Below are 22,611 nucleotides of genomic sequence, written 5' to 3' on the forward strand. Positions count from 1 at the left end.
ACACTGCTCTACATACAGCCCCGTTTTTCAATCTTGGAAACTTTTCAATGTGTGGACTTCAATTCCTAGCCTCCCTTGGGCTGCTGGGAGTCGACGTCCATAACAGGTGGAGGATGGCCGCTGTACGGGGTTCAGGAATCCAAATGAAAGTGCCATACCTCTAATCCAGGGGTCCCCAAACTTGGCAGCTTTAAGACTTGTAGGGCTTCAACTCCCAGAATTCTCCAGCCAGTTACCCGATGATTTTCCAAGCCTTTGCTTGAAAGCAATCAAGTGGAGCTCCCTGAAGAAACCGGGAATTTCGCAGGGAAACCTGCTGGGTGGGTGCGGGGAGTGCTTCCTCAAGAACGCTTGAACCGAACCTCGACTGAGCCGTTTCATTTAGTAAACCGATTTCATTTAGAAAAAGCCTTAATTCATGTCAGTGCGCCCTTCGCCTCCCCCTACTTTCCATATACACAGAGCCGACGGCACCTTCAAGACAAGGAGGCCCTTTGGCGTTCCTGAATTTGAGGACTCCTACCGGTCCCCAGCAATGGCGAGAAGCCTATTCTCCCGCCCCCCATCTCCCGCCGGTTGAATACTCACCTAAGCAAGCAGAAGCTCTGGAACTAACAGTTTTTCCCCGGGAATAATAAGCCCTGTCACCTTTCTCCTCCAGCAGAGAGGAGCTGAGGGGAAGCACTTACGCTTTCCACTTTCGTTTCTCCGGAGGCTCGCGTGGCTAATCTGCCCCCACCCGAAATCTCGGGGAAATCAGGCAAACTCGCCGAGGAAATCGAAAGTAAAATTGTACCATGAGGGAAAGTGCACCGCCCAGCTCGTAGCCAAGGTCAAGGCCTCTCCCTGCTGCCGGCTCCCGGGGGCCGGGGGTAGGAAGAGGTAGGAAATGGCGTGTCTGAAATGCCAATGTTTCCCGCTCTTCGCGGGAATGAGGCAAAGGAAGCTGCTCGACCACGAGAAAGGCTCTGCTTGGGAGACGCGGCGGTGGGTCCGATCCCCAGAGGCTGGGAAAACCTGCCAGTTTGGATAATGTGACGGCGAACGATATCACGCAGCGATGGTTGTGAGAGGGTAGGAGCCGGTAGGAAGCTGTGGTCCCTAGATAAGATAAAGGATGTGCTTGGACTTCAGCAGGAGAAAGAAAAAAAAGACACTCCTGCTTCCTAAATTTGGATGAAATTCAGCGAGATGGGTAAACCGAATGACCACGTGGGCAGCAGCGTTGGCCTCTGGCCCGAAATTACAAAAAAACAAAAAAACAAAAACCGAGGACAAGAGAACTTAGAATAACTATTGAATGTACAGTAATCGGCATTCTTTAAAATGAAATTTTGTTGCATACAGTTCTCAAAGGGTCACCACCTCCAATATACAGTACCTAAACATAAATGAATGAATGAATGAATGAATGAATGAATGAATGAATACATACATACATACATACATACATACATATATACATAATTATGCATATACCCACATATATGACACAGAGAAACAACACAGAAAAATACATTCTTTCCGAGCTGAGGAGGAATTCCTTCAATAGCAGCTCCAAGGTAGTTGGCTTCTTGCTGGGAGAGATCCCGGAGAAGGCCGGTGTCTGGAAATCCCTGTTAAGCAAAGGCTAGAAGAATTCATTCACACATCTGGATCACAGAGGAATGCTGTTAATTATTTCTGTCTTGAAAAGAAATAATTTGATGGAAAATGCTCATTTCGAGATATCTCCCTTTCCCTCTTGAGTCCAATTGAAAACAGCCCTGAAAAGGATCTGTTTTCAGTTCTATTCTGACATCAGGACTCTAGAACATGAGCATGGGGATATGTTTGTAGGTCTACAGGTCACAGAAAACAGCCCATCTGTGCTCATTGGTGAAAGAATTACCTGAATGCTTCATTTGTCCCCATCTCCACCTTTCCACTCAGTTGAGTGTTTAACAGCCACCCCATCTCACTTACAATATAGAAGAATAAAGTGCTTGTACCTGAAAGATCAGGTTAGGGACAGATCATCATGGAGAAAATCTATCTGGCACTAAATTGATATTGATTTGATGACACATAATCAGACAACGCAAAGCTGTATATTGTTATCCTGTTTATTTAACTTACTGTATGTGCAAAATACATCATAGAAAATACCAAGATGGATGAATCACAAGCCAGAATTAAGATTTCTGGGAGAAATATTAACCTCAGTTAAGCAGATGATATCACTCTGGCAGAAAGTGGGGAGGAACTAAAGAGCCTATTTATGAGGGTGAAAGAGGAAAGTGCAAAAGTTCGGCTGAAACTCAGCATTTAAAAAAAAGCTAAGATCATGGTGTCTGGTCTCATTACTTCCTGCCAAATAGAAGAGGAAGAAATGGAAACTGAGATAGATTTTATTTTCTTGGCTCCAAGATCACTGTGAATGGTGACTGCAGCCATGAAATTAAAAGACGCTTGCTTCTTGGGTGGAAAGCTATGGCAAACGTAGACAGCATATTAAGAAGCAAAGACATCACCTTTCCATCAGAGGTCCATATAGTCAAAACTATGGTTTTCCCAATAGTAATGCATGGCTGTGAGAGTTGGATGCTAAGGAAAGCTGAGTGCCAAGAATTGATGCTTTCAAATTGTGATGGTGGAGAAAATTCTTGAAAGTCCCTTAGACTACAAGGAGATCAATTCAGCCAATCCTTGAAGGAAATCAACCCTGACTGTTCTTTTGAAAGATAGATAGTGAAGCTGAAGCTCAAGTATTTTGGCCACCTAATGAGAAGAGATAATTCATTGTAAAAGACCCTGATGTTGGGAAAGATTGAAGACAAAAGGATAAGAACAAGATGGTTAGACAGTGTCTTTGACACAGCAAACATGAGTTTGGGCAAACTCCGGGAGACAGTGGAAGAGGGGAGAGGAATGCAATGGTCCATGGGTCACAAAGAGTCTTTAGCGATTGAACAACAATAAAAAACAATCAGACAATTCATCTACTCTGAAGACAAAGATCAAAGGATAATTCTTTGCCATCTGTTATATTGGAAAATAAGACAAGTGACCTATTGAAGGTATGGTGACGGGTGAGGTATAAAAGATGTATACATGCTTCATGTATCAAGGTGAAAGAAGCACTTTCTTTTTCAGTATTTGATCTTCCATCCATGTAATGGTTCTTGAGTTCCTTTCATATCTGTTGCTGGTCCCTATTTTTTTAACTCATTTTTGAGTTTTCAATGAGGTACAGAATAGGAGAGCAGAATTCCATATTTTATCCATCTTTATTCAATACCAAAAGCATTCCTGCTTTTTCATTGTAACATCATGAAAATAATTATACCTGTTGAACTGGGCACAGTTGATTCTCTGTTTCCCTGTATCAATTTGGGTCACTTTCTTCCTGAAATAATGAAGGAAGTGTCAAGGTTGCTAATCAATTTCAATCATTTTCAATCATCCATCCATATAAGAGCTAGGTAACTCCGCAGTCATGGGAGTCTATTTCTGCTGTCATTTTTCTGTGTATCCTGTTATAATTACCCAAATTAGAAAAGGAAGTGTTGGTACTGCTTAGCTGAATTTAGCAATTTTTGTAGGTAATGTTTAATTTTATGGAACATCTTTCCATTTATTTCCTCATTTTACTTTATTTTAAAACTTTAGAATTTTTTTGTTTTGTTTTTGGTGAGATGTGCAAATGGCATGTGGGACAAAAGTATAGGCAACCTGCCTAGAGTGCGCCTAGTGAAATTTCCAAATTGATAGAGTTGTATAACAATGCTAGGAATCACCCCATATGCGCTGCTTGACCTCGATTATATATGGGGAGATTCTTTGCATCAGTTGGTGATCTGCTGAAGGGAGTTGGGATTAATGCCATTGGAGACCTAAAACGAATATACCGGAAATCAGGTTAACATGACTTAGCTTGGAATCTAAGAAGGCGGGAAGGAGATTGGTGATGGGAAGCCAGGATAAAATCTTTTTTAAAAAACGAATATAGCCACCTATCTCCCATACGTGTCTCTTGAGTAAAGATAAAAGACACAAAATTACTAAAAACAAAACCAGAAAAACCATTATAAATTAAAGTGTAGGCAACTTGCCTAGAGTGGTCCTAGTGAAAATTTTCAAATTGATAGAGTTGTATAACAATGCTAGGAATCACCCCATATGCGCTGCTTGACCTCGATTTTACATGGGGAGATGCTTTGCATCAGTTGGTGATGTGCTGAAGTGAGTAAAACTAATATACTTGAAATCAGGTTAACATGACCTAGCTTGGAATCTAAGAAGGCAGGAAGGAGATTGGTGATGGGAAGCCAATATTAGGTTGGCACGGCTTTATTCTGATAAGATGGTTGTGTAGTGCTTAAATCTGTGATTGAAAAATGGCCTATGACTCCACCCATTGCTGTGAATGAAATTCTCATTCAATTTTCTGATAATGAATGAGCGGTCTGGGACTGATAACTGTCTTAGTGAAAGGAGATGTTATAATAATTATTTCAAGCATACAAAACATGCTGCAGATATTACCCAGAAATCTTTGCAGAAATCTTGAATGGAAAGTCAATATTATTAGTATATTAGTACATTTGCTAGGGGAAGCTCAAAAAAAGTTACTTGCTGGTTCTGAACATATTTCTATCTTTACAGCAGAAGCAAAAAAATGAATAGTGTTATTTATTTATTATTTGGTGACAGAGAGAGAGTTTGGTGTGGTGTGGTGTGGTATGGTATGGTATGGTGAGGTGATTAAAGTGACGGCCTAACAACCAGGAGAATGAGTTCCTAGGTATGAAAAAATAGCTGGATGACTGAGTCACTCTCTCTCTCTCTCTCAGTCCAAGTCACCTCACAAGGTTGTTGTTGTGGGGAAAATAGGAGAAGGAAAGAAATATTTGCTGCTTTGAACTGTATATGAAAAAGGCAGCATAAAATATTTTTAAAAAATGAATACAGCCAAAATTACCAAAAACAAAACCACAAAAGCCATTACAAATTAAAAATATGAAACATTTTCATCATTTAGTCACCTGTATTTAAATATAATCATCTGAATGTTAAATTAGTATCCTTTCTCTCTGCTCAATTGGGCATGCTTATTTTATTATGACCATCTGTCCCTTCAATATTTCATATCATAGATTTTTCTATCCTTCCTAGATCCTTTTCCCATTAAGGATTAAATCCAGTGTATTCTTCAATTGAATTCATTCGGATCTTCTCTTCTGAAGTCTTGTATGCAGGGTTGACTCTTCTGAGCTGTTTCTCTTCTGGATATAATGAATTAAAGGATATTATGAATACTTCTTCCCAAGGTGTACCTTCTTCAACCAATCCTCTCTTGGTAAGGATTAGACCTAGAATAGCAGAATACTTACTACTTTCTTCTACAATATTTCTGCCAAATGAAGATATCAGCAAGATAAGATGTTGAATCTCTGACTTTTGGCAGGATTAGATATGACAAAAGTGTTTGTGAATTGCAATGTTGTTTCAAAAGGGATAGAATTGTTGTCTCTTTGAAATATGATGGTTATTAAAAATATGAAAGACAATTTCATAATAACACTTTCATAGCATTTACATGCTAATTCCTAAATCTTGTTTGAAAGTTAAAATTAGATTGAATAAACATAAAGCAAAACCAAACAGTAAAACATCTTGAAATATATATTATTTTTATTAGTTTATTAATTTAATTTCTTGTTTAGAAAAGCTATGTCTTTATTCCAAAAGTACAAATCTTAAAATTTGCAATATTTGTCATATTTTAGTTTTGCACCCAGTTTAGTCCCAGCTAAACATGCTTCAAATTTTGCATCCATTTCTTTGCTCTGAGCTTCAGTGAACAAAGTTCTCCAATCGCCTACTTCACCTGTACAGAATCAATGAAAAAAGAATTAGTTATGTCTTCATCTATAAAAGTTCAATAGTTTGAAACATCTTTGGAATGTGGAATCATGCATAATTTATATGCTTTTTAATGTATTCATATGCAATTCTACAGCTTTTTTTTTTTTTTTGGTATTCTTGAATACAGCTTATCTGTCTGGAACCCGCATTGCATATCGGACATTAATACAATCGAACGAGTCCAGAGATATTTCACAAAAAGAGTCCTCCACTCCTCTGCTCGCAACAAAATACCTTTTGCCACCAGACTTGAAATTTTGAGCTTAGACAACTTAGAACTTTGCCGTCTTTTGTCTGACCTAAGCATAGTACATAAAATCATCTGCTACAATGTCCTACCAGCCAATGAATATTTCAGCTTCAACCAAAACAATACAAAAGCACACAATAGATACAAACTCATGGTAAACCGATCCAAACCAGACTGCAGAAAATACAACGTCAGTAAAGAGTTGTCAACGCCTGGAATGCAGTACCTGATTCTGTGTTTTTTTCCCCAAACTTTAACCTTAGACTGTCTACTGTCTGCCCCATTCCTAAGAGGTCTTTAAGGGGTGTGGCATGGCTTGGTGGGCGTGGCAGGTGAAGGATACTGTAAAATCTCTATTCCCACCCCACTCCAGGGGAAAGATACTGTAAAATCTCCATTTTCACCCCACTCCAGGGGAAGATTACTGCAAAATCCCCATTTTCTCCCGATCAGCTGGCAGAGAATAGATGGGGGCGGGGCCAATCAGAATTTTTACTACCGGTTCTCCGAACTACTCAAAATTTCCACTACCAGTTCTCTAGAACTGGTCAGAACCTGATGAAACCCACCTCTGCTACCGTCCCTGTCCTAATGTTTTCTTTTATTCGTATCCTTTTCTTGTATTTATAATTATGTTTACACTTGTATCTGTCATAAAATACATGCTTGACAAAAAATACAAAATAAAAATAAATAAATAAATAAATAAATAACTCCGAAATAAGCCCTGTTGAATTTAATGGGTATTCCAGATAGTAAAGCTTTGTAGCCTAAAACATTTGGGAATAAACCAAATGAAGTGATAGGAGTAATTAACATCCAAAACATTTGGACGGTGGTAGGTTGCTTCTGTGGTGGCAGGATTCATGACAATATCTGTTTATTTAAAGAATGAAATACACATATTAGATCAGGTTTATATTTTACATATGATAATAAAAATAAAAAGACATTTCAGTGTCTTTTAAAGGGTTTCTGTTCCTCTATTCTGCAATGCAGCAGAAAGACAAAAGTTTGAAATAGATCCTCAAAGTACTGATACTATAGCAAATCATAAACCTTAGTTGTTGCTTTTAATATTAATTATCTCCACTAGAGGACATGTGTGTTCTTTGAAGAAACAACTTCTTAACACAGCAGTCTTGAGACCTGAGGGAAACAATACCTTTTCTGAAAATAACAGAAGCAAAGTGACCAAGAACTTCTGGAGATTTGCTGCTCATTGCTTGAAAGGTAGTCTTATCTGCAACAGACTTAATCATCTCATCAGACAGAGGGAGTTCATAAAAGTCAGCAATTCGTTTGACTCCTTCCAGAAGGTCCTGTAAAATAGGACAATCAATTATTTCACCTCTAGAACCATTTAAAATAATACAGGTAGTCTTCATTTTACAACAACAATTGGAACCGGCAACTCGCTTTGCTAAGCAATTTGGCTGTTAAGGGAGATATCACATGACTGTGACTTGGGATTTTACTGTTGGCTTCTTCATTGACTGCTTGTTGGAAGAAGCCATGAAGCATATAAGAACTGATAACATAATCATGGGACTTTGTGAAGGTTGTAAATACCCTGCAGTTGCCAAGCGCCTGAATCTCAACGACGTGATCGTGGGGATGCTGTGATGGTCATAAGTATGAGGACCAGTTGTAAAGTTACATTTTCAGCACCATAATCATTAATAGTTACCAAACGTGACAGTTGTTGAGTGAGGACTACCTATACACTGTACTCTGCTTTGACACCCAAGAATGGGATGAGTTAGAGTTAGTGTTTTCTCAACATTGATAAGCATGAACTTAAACTCCCAGAATTCCCCAACCAGGTTATAGAAAAGTACGGTATTATAGTGCATTAATGTCTTTATTAATGAGAGGAAGTAAATGATGTGCAGAGGTGAAAATTATTATGTTCAAGGTTTCAGGGTTTATAGTACAAAGCTTTAATTTCTGAGGATCACATGTACAACATTGTGCTGTTTATATTAAATATTTACATATATTTTTCATTTTTGCAAATCCAATTATAAATATGTATTTCAGCTTCGCTAGCATTTATAGACCCTGCATTAGGATTGTCCCCAGGGGTGGGTTCTAAATTTTTTTACTACCGGTTCTGTGGGCGTGGCTTATTTTGTGGGTGTGGCTTGGGGGGGTCATGTGACTAGGTGAGCGTGGCTAGCTGGTCAGAGTCATTTCTGGAAGGTCCTTGCACTTACGACCAGTCCTCACACTTACGACCCGACTCATTTGTTTGCTTTTAACACTGATCAGCTGTAGGACGGCCCTTTGAAGCTCCGCGGCAAGAGTTTAAACAGTTTTTTTCCCTCTAGTCATCAGGTGGGACTCAGGAGGCAGCAATAGATTGGGGGTGGGACCAAATAAAAGGTAAGAATAACGTGGGGGGTGGGGGGGGGAGAACCAGTTCAGTGACGTCATAGTGTCACCGCTACCAGCTCGGCTGAACCGGGAGGAATCCACCACTGATTGTCCGTAACTGTAGAAAAACCATTTATATTTTCATTTAAAAATATTTAACCCAAATAACCTGGATATCAAGTAGATTAAGTAATGAAAATACACTCTATATTAATTATGAAGCTTTGCAACACAGAAAAGTCAGAGCATAGCACTGAGACCAAACACTAAAGAACAAGGCTAGATTTTTTTAGACTGCACTAAAAGTAAGTTTATTTGTGGTTTAGGTATTGAATAATTCTAGCCACTGTGATTCATAAAGCATACTTTATGGATTATCATACTAACCAAGAAACCATGCTTACGCAAAAAGTGACAAAGAATGATATGTCAACTCAACCTAGCTCATTTCCCAGTCATCCTACGACACATAGGATAGAAGAATAAAAGTCTTTCTCACTTGTGCCCTGCACATTGATAGGTCCATGCCATTGACCTAACTGTGTCTCTGATCATACCTGAAGCAGCTTAAAGCTGTTGTCACTGTTCCCTTAAGCAGTCAATGTGTTGTGCAGAGTCTGTCTAGACTCTGACACACTTCACCAACCATTCTATTAATGTTACAGGATCAGCCTAGCAACCAATTGGCCACTTCTGGCTGTTGGTGTCCTCCAGGGATATTCTATTTGGGAAGGCAGGAAATTTGGATCTTTTTATCTGGGTTCCCCCATTCATCTATCAGATCTCCAAGCCAATTTCAGTTCATAAATCTGGATCAGCCTGAAAAGCAATCCTGGGAGCTAAAGCAGGAATGTTCACCACTACTCATGATGGTGATGAAAAAATGGTCATGCGTGTATGATGATGTCATTGTACAAACTCCATCCTTTCTTGCTTGTATCTTACTGGACACAAGTCATAGGATTTGCATCAAGATATTATAATTCACTTTTTTATCACTAGTACCTTTCTTGCCCCTTCCCACAGATGCCTATCTGCACATATAGAAGTTGCCCATATTGGGGAATGCTGGGGAAGGTTTTCTCCATTAGCTACAGGCTACAGAAAAATGAATGTATAATACAAATATTATTATAATTTCTAAAAGGCTTACTTCTTTCAGTTCTTCATAGGTGATTATCATTACATTTTCTTCATCCATATGTTTGTCCCAAGCAAGAGCATGTTCAAAGTAGGATTTCCACGCAACTGAAATGAAATGAACACAATCTCTTATTTCACCAGCTAATTAAGTTCTCTACACGAGACAAGGAAAATGTAACAATCCCAATCATATCAACTGGATTGGAACCAGGTTTATCATGGTTATTTTAATCTGATGTCATTGAATCTATTGTAAGTACGAGATATCTGGGTAGGGTCCAATGTAATACTGGCTCCAGGCTGGGGAAACATTTTTATAATATGCAAATAAAATAAGCCAACTGGATTATGTGATGAAATTTAACTAAGTTTGTTCTCATTCCGTTAGTGATAAATTATTATAATCCGAATCATAGTTTGTTAGAACAAGTCTGATACTACTTGCAGTGATATCATTCTAGAAAGTCTTCCTTTATTGGATCAGTTTTGTGCTATGTGAGAATTCTTTTATTGCATCAAGGAGAGGGGAAAAAAGAATTTCTGATCCTCCAAAAAGTTTTGGAAAACTGTAATAATTTTGTAATGGTCAAGCATATCACATTTTTAGGTAAAAATTAATCTGAAGACTATGCTTAGTAATTCCCTTCATAAGTACGGTAGTTAGAAACATATGGGAAATATCTGTATTTTATTTTAAATTTAATATATTATTTCAATTTGTCTGCAATTCCATTTCTAGACTTGAGCTGCTGAAATAATAAATGTTGAAGTAATAAATAAAGTACACTCATTTTTAAGTTGGGGGCTTCTTTAACTGCTCTTATTCAGTATTGCCTTCTGATCACAGGAAGAATTAGAAGGGCATCCCAAAATTTGGAGTCACCTCTTTTGTTGTCACCATATTGTTGAAAAAAAATGAGGATGCACTATGTATCATAAGCTGTGCCAAGATGTCTTTTCTACAATATTATTTATATACAAATTATCCATTGCAAATATACTCATCCATAGTTTAATTTATGTAACAAGGATTGCTACAGCAAATAGCTTCTGATATAATATATGAATTAAACAAATTACCATTTTAAACTTGCTCATGCATGTAAGTTTTTACTACTGATATTAAAATGTATAGGAAGAACTAGTTTGAAATAAGAAATATGCTAAAAACATAAATAATGGACAGCTTTTTGAAGTTCAAGTTCCAATAAAATACTTCCTTTGTATGCCAGTACGCCAATTCCCTGCATTTATTTTTCTTCAGTATTTCTTCATACAATGAGTTAAAGAAAAAAAAATGTATGCTTCTATGCCAGCGGTCACCAACTGGTGGTTCATGAGAAAATTTTGGTGGTCCGCAAAAAAAATATTTGCATTTTTTTATATTGCACTAAATCAGGGGTCCTCTAACTACGGCCCCTGGGCTGGATACGTGTAATGAACATGTGTGTTGCTGCAGAGGGCCGCCCCCTTCAGGGTCTTTCTGTGTGGGTTGGAGAGGGGCAGAAATTCCAACCGGGTCTGCTTCAGCCTCCTGGTGCAAGGCTTTGGGTGAAGGCTAGAGGGAAGTGCCGCTGGTGGCATGGACCCGGAGGGCCTTGTTCCAGTGGGATTGCATCATGGCCTGGAACTGGCTGACCATCTCAGCCCGCTGAGCCTCCAGGCGCCGGCCGTTGGCCTTGCACTTTATTTATTTATTTTTATTTTATATCCAATTTATATACCGCCCTTCTCCCTGAGGACTCAGGGCAGTGTACAGCCGAATAAAAACATAAATTACAAACATTAAAATAGTATTACAAGAATATATATAAATTTGGCCCCGTAATTTAAGAACAATAACAAACCCATTTAAAATATTTAAAAAATTAACTCCTGCAGATCTTCCCTCTGCTTGGAAAGCTTATGCTCGTAGTCCTGAGTGAGGTGCTTCTGCTGAGCCTCCTTCTCGGTCAGATCCAATTTGAACTGAGCGAGCTATTTTGCCAACTCTTTCTCATGGTGGCTGCTTAGCTCCAACAATTGCTTCCTGTTGGGGCCCTATGGAACCCGGGTGGGGAGGCGAGGAGTGGCTGGCAGGAGAGGGGTGAATAGAGGCCAGCGAGGCGCCCCTTAATGTGAGTGACATCGAGTTGGCCACTGAATTGGCCACGGCCACCCGGTCACATGACCACCTAGCCACACCCACCCAGCCAGTCATTAGGCAGATCATATTAGTGGTCTGTGGGATTTAAAATTATGAATTTAGTGGTCCCTGAGGTCCGAAAGTTGGGGACCCCTGTTCTATGCAATCACTTAGATAGGACCCAATTCCAATTTAATGGGAAACATTTTCAGGCTACCTTATATTTTAATCTTTGATTTTAATTTATTTATGTTTACATTTATGTTTAATGCCTTTTTTTTAAATGTAAGTCACCCAGAATTATCTTATGGTAAGATGTCAGCCAATAAATTTTATAAACAAACAAAGATAACATACCTTCACCACTCATAAACTTTTGAAAGAAGTCATCCCAGGAACTGGCATTAGGGAGCAAAGGATTTTTGTTGTAAAAATGATAATAGGATGTAGCTGCATCTTTAGGATTTCGAAATACCACCAGCATCTGTTTAAACAGATAGATGATCATTAAATATGACTTAAAATAATTATAAACAGCCAATAGATGTTTGCAGTGTTTATATAATGAAACTAAGACATAAATCAGGGTTGTGGTTTCTATGCCAAAATTTGCATTTGGCCTTTGAATGATGGCATACTGAGAATCACACCCTAAAAAGTTATATATGAGGTCAAGACAAAAACATTTTATTTGCTGTCAATTGTAAATTAGCTACATGTAAATGTAATCAAATGTTTTTGTCTTGGCATCAATTATTTTATTAAACTTCACAACTTTGTAGCAACATTTTAAGATCTCAGAGCAACAGGGCCTTGGGGCCTCAGGATAGGCAATTTGATATAAATGCAAATTCAGAGTGGGAGGTTATTATATCATTATATGCAAGATTTCCACTCCTTTACTCCCAGTAAGATTGGAAAGGTATTTCTATATTGCAAGAAAGACAGGTAGGTGGGCAGCATATTGAATGAATGAATGAATGAATGAATGAATGAATGAATGAATGAATGAATGAAGAGAGAGAGAGAGAGAGAGAGAACAATAATATAGGAGACATATGTTGAGTATATGTCTCAATAACATTCTTGGTTGGAGAGTTACTTGGATAAATATTCAGAATTTCAATTACTTTGGATAAATATTGAAGAAAAAGATATGATTATTATTATATACCATGGTTTAATTCATAGATCATAATAGAAACTTTGTTTGTAACTATGTTGAGGATATAAGGTAAAGGTAAAGGTTCCCCTTGCACAAATGTGCTAGTTGTTCCTGACTTTAGGGGGCGGTGCTCATCTCCGTTTCAAAGCCGAAGAGCCAGCACTGTCTGAAGACGTCTCCGTGGTCATGTGGCTAGCATGACTAAATGCCAAAGGTGCACGGAACGCTGTTACCTTCCCACCAAAGGTGGTCCCTATTTTTCTACTTGCATTTTTTATGTGCTTTCGAACTGTTAGGTTGGCAAAAGATGGGACAAGTAACAGGAGCTTACCCCGTTATGTGGCACTAGGAATTTGAACCACTGAACTGTCGACCTTTCGATCGACAAGCTCAGTGTCTTAGCCACTGAGCAACCACATCCCCTAAATTGAGGATATAAGGGGTCTAATTTTTTGTGACCTTCAGAAATATATAATATTCAGTATCTACATACTGAAATGCAACCAGGCAATTCTGTTGGACAATTGTATTTACAGTGAAACTGATTTCTTACCTTCACTTTGTTCTCCAGAAAGGATTTTGGAATGTTATCGTAGTGGAGATGAGTTATATAATAACGGGGAGATTGTTGTTCTTTCATTTTCTGAAATCAAACCAAAAGATGCTAAAATTCTGCTGATGAATTGTGGTCATAATCGAGGATTAGCTGTTCAGTTTGCTGCAAACCTATCTGCATTAGCAAGTCCACATTAGCCTCTTCATTATGTAGATGGTAATAATAATCATCCAGATCTCCTCTGTCTGTAACCCCAAGTCTGCCCCAAGACTGCCCTCTGCTCTGGAGAGGCAGCTCCACTTACATATTTCTTTTGCATACACAAAGCAATTCCACTAACAAACCAAAACATAAAACCAGACTGGAGATTAGGCTGGTTAGTTAGAAGTACATTCTCTCAAAACCCGTGGAATGGCTAAAAGTAAAATAACTTTGAAAGGCTTTTTTAAAAATTTGCATCTCAGTATCTGTTCTCAGTATCCTGCTCTAGAACAGGCTCATAAATCCAAAGTTTCGAACTCTATCAAAATAATGCAATAATATATAAGAGCTGTAAGTACTATAGATTATAAAAGTAAAAATAAAACCATTTTCAAGTCTGACTTTACTTCCTGATGACTTACATGAATGCCTACATGCAGCTTTTTCTGGCCCATGACAATTTGGCATTATCTTATACCAGAATATTTTTTCAAATCCTCAGTGCAGCTTACAAACCAGAACTCCCAATCAGTTAAGCTCAGCTCTGGTGCTGCCATCCCGCTGAAGCAGAGTAAATTATCCAGTATATTTAACCACTTATATTATTCTAGGCAAAGACTGAATTCATACTGACCAGAAATTTTTCTGGGCCTCCAAATTCAAGCATTAAAAGGGGTCTTTGTAGTGGTAACTCCTTATTACTTGAAATTGCAACTACCATTTCCCTTAGAATTTGAAATACCCAGTTGGTACCTACAAGAGAAAACAGGTAAGCTACATTTAGATTACAGATTGCATTAACTTTATAACCACGAGCATGAACACAAATGTGTTTTCTTAAACCAAGGAAAATTTCAGCATGCCAAGCACCATTAGACCATGAATGGAAAAAAATCGAGAAAATGTAGACTTCAGCTTGTACGTTTTGTGATGTGTTGACACTGGTTGGATATAATACCAATCTATGATCGCTAGAAAGTGAATAAGTAGAAAGTGAATCTCAGGTTTGCTGTTTCACCTAATCTACAAAGACTACATTTTCTCTGCAAGATCCAGGTGACAAGCAGGCAGTGATCCTGATTTACACAGCCCATTCTATCTACGGTTCAACCGGCAGCAGTACTAGAGACTGAGTCAGGTGCCCTCTTAGGGTTTGTAGGCATCTGTGCTCTTGTAATTGCTCTGTCCACATAGCCATTTTGCTGCTATTCTATCGTCTCATCGCGTCATTGAGAGTTGAGCAGCATACCAGTTTAATAAAATTATTATTATTATGGTTGTCTGCACTGTCAGCCAGATGTGGATTTGGCATTTGTATTCACCTATTGCTTGATGGTGAACCTATGGCATGAATGCCAGAGGTGGCACACAGAGCCCTCTCTGTGGGCATGCGCACCGGCCAGCTGATCTTTGCACATGCTGGAGCCTCGGAAACCCAAAGACCAGCTGACTGGCGCACATGCGCGTGCCAGAAACCAGAAGACCAGGCACAGCTGGTCTTTGAGTTTCTGGGGTTCCAGAGCATGCGTGTGCATGCACATTCTGGTTTGGGCACTCGTTGCCAAAAAGGCTCGCCATCACTGACCTATTGAATCCTTCCCAAGGTGACATCACCATCAGTATCTCCCGGTGCATTCAATATCTTCCTTACCTCTTTATGAAATGTCATCTTTACTCTTCTTCCTTCCCCTGTCTCTTTTCCATAGGTCCTTTAAGGTTCAGAGGTGGGAGAGCACCTCTGCTGATTCCTTTTTTAAGTATATGGTGCTGAATTTGGGAAAACCTCAAGTCACCAACTGGGATAAAATGTTCAAACAGCCTCAGTGCAAGATTGCAATAGAGTTGCAGATCATATTAAAAGATGTGTCAAAGGAGCAGGGGTGAAATGCTCCCGGTTCGGACCGGCTCAGGCGATGGTGGCGGGCAGTTTGGAGAACCGGTAGCAAAAATCCCTGCTCCCGCCCCCCATGCCCAGCTGAGCCGCGCGATCATCAGAGCCTTTTTTTCCTTTTAAATGGCTCTGACGAGTTGCTAATCAGGCAACTCAGCTTGGATCGCCAGAGCCATGTAAAAAAAAAAGTTTCTTTTTTTCTCCCCCCCCAACCCTCCCCAGCCTCCAGCTTGCTTACCTTAGCTGCTGATCGCAACGCTGTAATACCTGCAATCTATTGCATCAGCAAGCAACTGAATCTCCCTGCCTGCAATCAAGCTCATCGGTGAGCAGTTCTATCTGCAACTTTTAAGACTTGTAGACTTCAACTCCCAGGAAAGCTGGCTGAGGAATTCTGGGAGTTGAAGTCCACAAGACTTAAAGTTGCCAAGGTTGGAGACCCCTGTTCTATTAGGTAAGTTTTTTTCCCCTTTAGGTGTTTTAAAAAAAATAGTTAATTTGGATTTTTTTTAGTTGTTCTTTTTTTAGTATTAGCCATTTAAAGTTTAGGAAGTTTTAAATTTAGCTGCTTTTATATAAAAATAAATATAATATAATATAATATAATATTTGTGCAGCTTTCTGAGATTTAGTGTTTCTGTAGTGTTTCACTCTTAACTACACAAACACACAAAATCTCACAAAGCTGTATGTGGAATTTTGTGTGTATAAAGTGTGAAAGTTGTTTTTTTGGGCTTTTTATGGCTGTGTGAGGTTCCTGCTTGTTGCGGGGCCATTTTGGGTCTAGCACAGCTGCTTTTACATTGTGGGTGAGCCAGTTGTGTTGTGTTGTGTTTTGTAGGTTAAAAAAGGGCAAAGAAGTGACATTGACTTGGCTACGCCCACCCAGTCACCTTATCACCAAGCCCCGCCCACTAATTAAGCCCCGCCCACAGAACCGGTAGCAAAAAAATTTAGATTTCACCCCTGCAAAGGAGGTTATCTATAATAGCCTCTCCACACTATTTCTTCCATTCCCAATCCATCAGTAACAACAGCAGCCTGAAGACAATCCACAACCATCCTTAAAACTGCCAACTTTAAAATGCTGAGAAAAAAAGCAAAGAACCATTGCTTTAACTTGAGCTGCCACAAGTCTGCAGTAATAAAAATCCTTTTCACTTCATCCAAAAGAAAAACTGAATTGTTTGCATATAGGCCATCAAAGTGCCATCTTTTCAAAGAAGAGAAAGGCAAAAATTCCTATAAATGCCAAAGTATTTCCTTGTATCACAAAGTACAACATGATTGAGTCTTAAAACAGCAATAAGGCGATTACAAAACAACGTACATTCAAATCCATCAAATTTAAATCACATTCTGTAAGAAAGGTGGAAGAAAAGAAAACAATTCTTCACTTTAACATTTAAACATTATTAAGAGAAGAACCTCCCAGTGTAAAGATCTGCTCCAAAGACATGTTCCATCATAGAAAAGATTCTATCTGTACCTTTTGCCCTCCATAGCAGATGCAAAATTGGGGACAATTAGAGAAGGAACCTAACAGTAGTAGAGTGGATGAACAAGTACTCCTGAAATTGCTGCATTCAAAAATCCCACAATTTTGGAAAAGAAGTTTAGGAAGCTTTAGGAAGAGCATGAAGCCAGAGCGAGAACATATTAATTCAGTACTCCTCCATAGTGCTTGCAGAATGTTATCTAGTAACTGCATTTTGCCATCTTTGGAAGTTGTTTATCATTCACAGAGGCAGTTCCACTTTGTTGGACTGTGGCCAATGACCAAAGTCTGAATTACTGTGGCTAGGCTGTCCCTGTTTTGCACTATTCATAGTGACAGGAACAACTAAGAATACTTTGGCTTCCTAGAGTGCCAGTGGCAAGGAGCAATTAAGGAGTACGATCAGTATGAATTCCTGCCTTTTCAAGGCACATGCATCTCAACTCAACATAAGTCATTCAAGGCACATGCATCTCAACTCAACATAAGTCATTAATCCAGATCCAGGAGTTATGGCCCAACACGTACAAGCCTGTGTTATTTTTCCTTTATTTTCTACACTGTCTTCTTGCATATGACTCTTGGCTCCGGCCAACTTCATTACAATCTCATCAGGCTCAAGGTTGACTCAGCCTTCCATCCTTTCGAGGTAGATAAAATGAGGACCCGGACTGTGGGGGCAATAAGCTGACTTTGTATAAAATAGAACACCGCTTAGGGGGGCCTGAAAGCCCTACTAAGCAGGTATATACAAAAGTATGAAGACTATTGTTTAACACATTATAAGCCCTGAGTCTCCGGAGAAGGGCGGCATATAAATAAAACCAATAAATAAATAAATAAATAAATAAATAAATAAATAAATAAATAAATAAATAAATAAATAAATAAATAAAAAACCAACCAACCAACCAACCAACCAACCAACAGAAAAATGTCCTTTCTTGATATAACAAGGCTAGGAATATTTGTTCAATTATTTCCTGTTAAATAATCTTTTTCTAAAAATTTAATTTTGCATTCAGTTAGGTGTAGTTAAAATGTCTAGCTTCAAACCAAAAATATTTTTAAAAGGGTTGGGGCAGTGGTGAAATCCTCTGTGGTTTGTCACCAGTTCGCTGCCCACGCATGCGTGGTGTGTGCCAAACACACACACTGTGTGTGCGCATGCACTGTCCACCAAATGTACTCTGCATGTGCATGCGCAGCGTCCACCAAACATCCGCTTCGCATGGAAAAAGGACACTTAAAAAGGTAAGTAGAACAGTGAGGGGGGGAACAGCTGTGCCACGCTATATAGATCAGATAGAAAACAAAATTTCCGGCTTTCTAACTAATATAAATCGTGCGGCACAGCTGAACATTGGAAATACCAGTTTGGACCATAGCATTTTTTTACGACCAGTTCGCCGAACCAATAGATTTTATCACTACTGGTTCGCTCGAACCGGTGCAAACTGGTAGGATTTCATCACTGGGTTAGAGCCAGCCTGTCTGAAGCCATTCTTAAAAATATATATATAATAAAAATCTGTGTACACATAGTCGTAACTAACAATTACAACTGAGACCAGAATTTCTGTTGCCAAACAAGGTGATTGTTAACAGAATAACAGAGTTGGAAGGGACCTTGGAGGTCTTTTAGTCCAACCCCGTTAAGTGAGATATGTGATTTTACAACCGTTTTTTGCCAGTTATTAAGTGAATTACACTAGTTAAAATATACTGCAGTGTATATAACATGGTTGATGAGGGAATCCAACTTCCCCCACTGACTTTGCATGTTACAAATTGCAATCACATGATCCCAGAATGCTGCAATTGTAATTACATGCATATTGCCAAGCATCAGAACTTTGATAATGTGACAGTGGGGATGCTGCAAAGGTCATACGTATGAGGACCAGTTGTAAGTCACTATTTTCTGTTCTGTTATAACTGTGAACAGTTAGTAATGAATGTTTGCAAATCAAGGACTGCCTCTATTCTTAGCCAAAAATATATATCAAATGATCAGCTAACAGGGTAAGACATCTCATCATAGGATCTAAATCTTTAAAATGCCTTCCTCAAGCCTAATTACATTACTTTTGAGGAATGCATACAAAAAATAAAAGTATTTTGTTTCTAACAGAATATAACGGGCAGTTTATGCAAATTATTGATGACTTCTAGGATCATAAAAAGCTGAGCAGTTTCACTTGGTGCCCAGCCTTCCCCAAACACATCCCTTCTAGATTGTTTTTGGGGTTGACAAATGCTATCCTCCCACCATATAGCTGAGGGTGATGACAACTGAAACTCAAGGTATTTTCAGGATGTCATTTTGTAATATATTACAAATAAACTTGAGATAAACTTGTAAGAGCCTTGGTGGCGCAGCAGACTAAAGCACTGTTAAGTAACACCAGCTGCCTGCAATTACTGCAAGTTCAAATTTTACCAGGCTCAAGGTTGACTCAGCCTTCCATCCTTTCAAGGTAGGTAAAATGAGGATTGTGGGGGTAATAAGCTGACTTTGTATAAAAAAGAACACCGCTTAGGGGGCCCCCGAAAGCCCTACTAAGCAGGTATATACAAAAGTATGAAGGCTATTGCTTAACGCATTGTAAGCCACCCTGAGTCTCCGGAAAAGGGCGGCATATAAATCAAACCAATAAATAAATAAATAATAAATTATCCCAGAGGCAGCAAAATGAAAAAGTGATGAAAAAGCCACAGTATAATGTTCCTCTTTCCTTTGCAAAAGAAAGAAAGAAAGAAAGAAAGAAAGAAAGAAAGAAAGAAAGAAAGAAAGAAAGAAAGAAAGAAAGGTACATACTCACCACATTTGGGATAAGCAATTATCAGCATATCATCCTTTCTTGCTTCAAAAGTTTCCAGTGCTTCAAAAGTTTCTGCACTACAAAGGCGGTTAGGATACAAAACTCCTTTGAAAGTAAAAAAAAGCTTTTCGTTCTTGTTGTCTTTATTCTCATCAAATATCTTATTCATTTGTTTCACAAAACTGTCATTTTCTTCAGCCATTGTTTTCTCTTGTTGGCAGCCTCAGCCTCTGCCTTGTCATGAACCCTTTCAAAAGGCAGCTCTAGTTTTATGCAGTCAGATTCTTAGAGGCCTTCTTTCTCTTGCTCAATAAAGAAAAAAGTGCTGAGGCAGAGTCATGAATCACTAGTCTTCGCACGCTACATCCTGGTGTGGGTTGATTACATAACAGCTTTGGGAGTACAAATTACTTAACCTGTGGTAGAAGAGCAGAACTTTCTTCCAAGAAGAAAACAAATCATTTTGTGCCAGAAGCCAAAACGAATGCAAAGTAAACAGCCTCAAACTGTATCGATTGGTTAAAATAAAAGGTTTCTTCTTTCATTAATGGGAGGACTATATGGAACATTTGTTTTATGTCAACTCAGTAACATGAATGTTAAAATTCCAGATCTGCTTTTGAAATTGAGTACATACCACAAAATGAAAAACACAGTGAGTTTAGACTGATGGGGGGGGTGTATAGAGGAGTTTGTAGCACCAACCTCTACATGTTTATTTGATGGTAAACCAGTGTTCAGTGAACTTTGTGCCCCATAATTTAGCAGACCGGTATTTTCCTGAAAATATATGCATTTGGGTGGGGGGACCAAGCCTAATTATGTTGAGCTGAAGTCAAAGGTATACTGTAATATGAGGGTGAAGGTTCATTCTCCGAGCTTGTGGGTTGGTTTCCAAATGTTTCATCACCAGGCTAGGTAACATCTTCAAAGGAGTTTAGGGGAGTGAACTGAAAATGTTACTTAGCTTGGTGACAAAACATTCAGAAATCAACCCACAAGCTTGGAGAATGAACCTTCACTGGGGTGAAATCCAGCAGGTTCTGACAGGTTCTGGAGAACCGGTAGCGTAAATTTTGAGTAGTTTGGAGAGCCGGCATATACCACCTCTGGCTGGCCCCAGAGTGGGGTGGGAATGGAGATTTTGCAATATCCTTCTCCTGGAGTGGGGTGGGAATGAAGATTTTGCAGTATCCTTCCCCTGCCACGCCCAAGTCACACCCACCAAGCCACACCACATCCACCAAGCCACGCCCACAGAACTGGTAGTAAAATTTTTTGGATTTCACCACTGACCTTCACCCTCATCCTACACCTGAGCTATGGATATTTGCCACTAGTACTGTAATATCTCTGAAATATATTTTAAAAAACCACCTTATTTAAAATTACAGCTACAGTATGAATGTCAATAATATCACCCAACCATATAATCTTTTTTTTTTTTTTTTTAAACTATAAATATTGTCTCAGAATTTGTATCTGTGAATAAGAATTAGAGCTATAGTTGCATAGCCAGGTAGTCCGCGTCTTAAAGACTGGTCACTTAGCAACATTCAAAGTTACAGAGGATCTTCCCCAAATCTACTTAATGATCTGGTTCCAAAATTACAGCTGCTGCAACGCTTCCATGGTTGTTTGTCCTTTCCAACTACAGGGATACTGTCAGACTCCCCCCCATCTCTATCCCATCGCCCCCACCAGATCCCCAACAGCCTCAAGCCTGCTTCCTACCTCACCAGGCCCGCACCCTCCTCCTCACATACCTTTCAAAGATTTCCAGAGCTCGGTTTAAGGAAGCAAAATGGATTGCTTTGTGATGCAGCTGCGTGGTACAATTCTGGAAGCAGCCGCCATATTCTGAGCGGCTACTTTGAACTGTTGTCACTTGGAAAATGACGACTGCTTCTGGAATCACACTGCATGGCCAAGCAAATAAGCAATCCATTCTGTTTCCCTAATGTAGTCTCAGCAATGCTACGGAAAGTTCTGGAGATCAAAGTGTGTGATGGGTCATGTAGGGTGGGGAGGAAGCCCAATCTCTGTGGGGAACCAGTGGGGGAGAAAAAGGCCCTAAAACTGTGGAGACCCCTGAAGTGGAGCATGGGGTGTCTTAGGGGTGGGGGACAATTTAGAAGGCCTGGGGCAGGCAGGCCTGGGGCTGTGCTAGGTCTTCCAGGGCTTCCTGCACTCATGTAGCATCCTGTGCTCTGCTTAATGAGGCATGTAATTGTTCCATGACCACATCAGACACAGCAGGGAGTGGGATTCATTAAACTAGGCCCTCTCATTTAATGACTGTCACCACTTGCAACCATAATGGGCAGGCTCCTTTAAGGTTGTACTTTGAGGACTACTTGTAGAACATAATATATATATATATATATACCAGCTCAGTGGAATTTCTTTCCAGGTAATTTGTTTTTAAAAAGTGGTAGCAATATAAATCTAGAATAAAACTTATCTCCGACAACAGTTGCAAACTAATGTGAGTGCTTTGTCTTATAGTTGCTGATTTGGATTGTATTTCCCATTTTCTTTATATTGCATCATTCAGATTAACAGTAAATGTCGTAGAGATTCAATCTTAGTTCTGATGCAAATTGCACTCAGCCTAAGGCAGGTCAAAGAAACACTTTAATCACGGCCTAATATTCCTCAACCAGCT

At 39.2% G+C, this 22,611-nt stretch overlaps 2 protein-coding genes across 5 annotated transcripts in view; both read right to left on the reverse strand.

The window, feature by feature from the left end:
• Positions 1 to 1,557, reverse strand: part of EIF2AK2 (eukaryotic translation initiation factor 2 alpha kinase 2) — a 44,534-nt gene extending 42,977 nt beyond the window's left edge. The window contains exon 1 of one of the 4 annotated variants that reach the window (XM_087883039.1): positions 1,484 to 1,557. The gene's annotated coding sequence lies outside the window, so the exon portion shown is untranslated. Of the gene's footprint in view, positions 1 to 158; positions 235 to 588; positions 1,009 to 1,483 lie in introns of those variants that run through there. The other 3 variants (XM_060692419.2, XM_087883038.1, XM_087883037.1) reach the window with 3 other exon arrangements.
• Positions 1,558 to 5,658: 4,101 nt separating this feature from the next.
• Positions 5,659 to 20,410, reverse strand: LOC117671890 (sulfotransferase 6B1-like). The gene is made up of 7 exons (XM_034428153.3): positions 19,944 to 20,410; positions 14,364 to 14,482; positions 13,526 to 13,615; positions 12,165 to 12,291; positions 9,693 to 9,787; positions 7,326 to 7,482; positions 5,659 to 5,872 (listed from the first exon to the last, which is right to left on the reverse strand). The coding sequence occupies exons 1-7, from the start codon at positions 20,143 to 20,145 to the stop codon at positions 5,742 to 5,744; spliced, it is 921 nt and encodes a 306-aa protein (XP_034284044.2). The 5' UTR covers positions 20,146 to 20,410; the 3' UTR covers positions 5,659 to 5,741.
• Between the last annotated feature and the right edge of the window lie 2,201 nt (positions 20,411 to 22,611).

The sequence above is a fragment of the Pantherophis guttatus genome, chromosome 1, assembly GCF_059756535.1.
Source record: "Pantherophis guttatus breed Tessera chromosome 1, ASM5975653v1, whole genome shotgun sequence".
In the NCBI taxonomy this organism is placed as follows: domain Eukaryota; kingdom Metazoa; phylum Chordata; class Lepidosauria; order Squamata; family Colubridae; genus Pantherophis; species Pantherophis guttatus.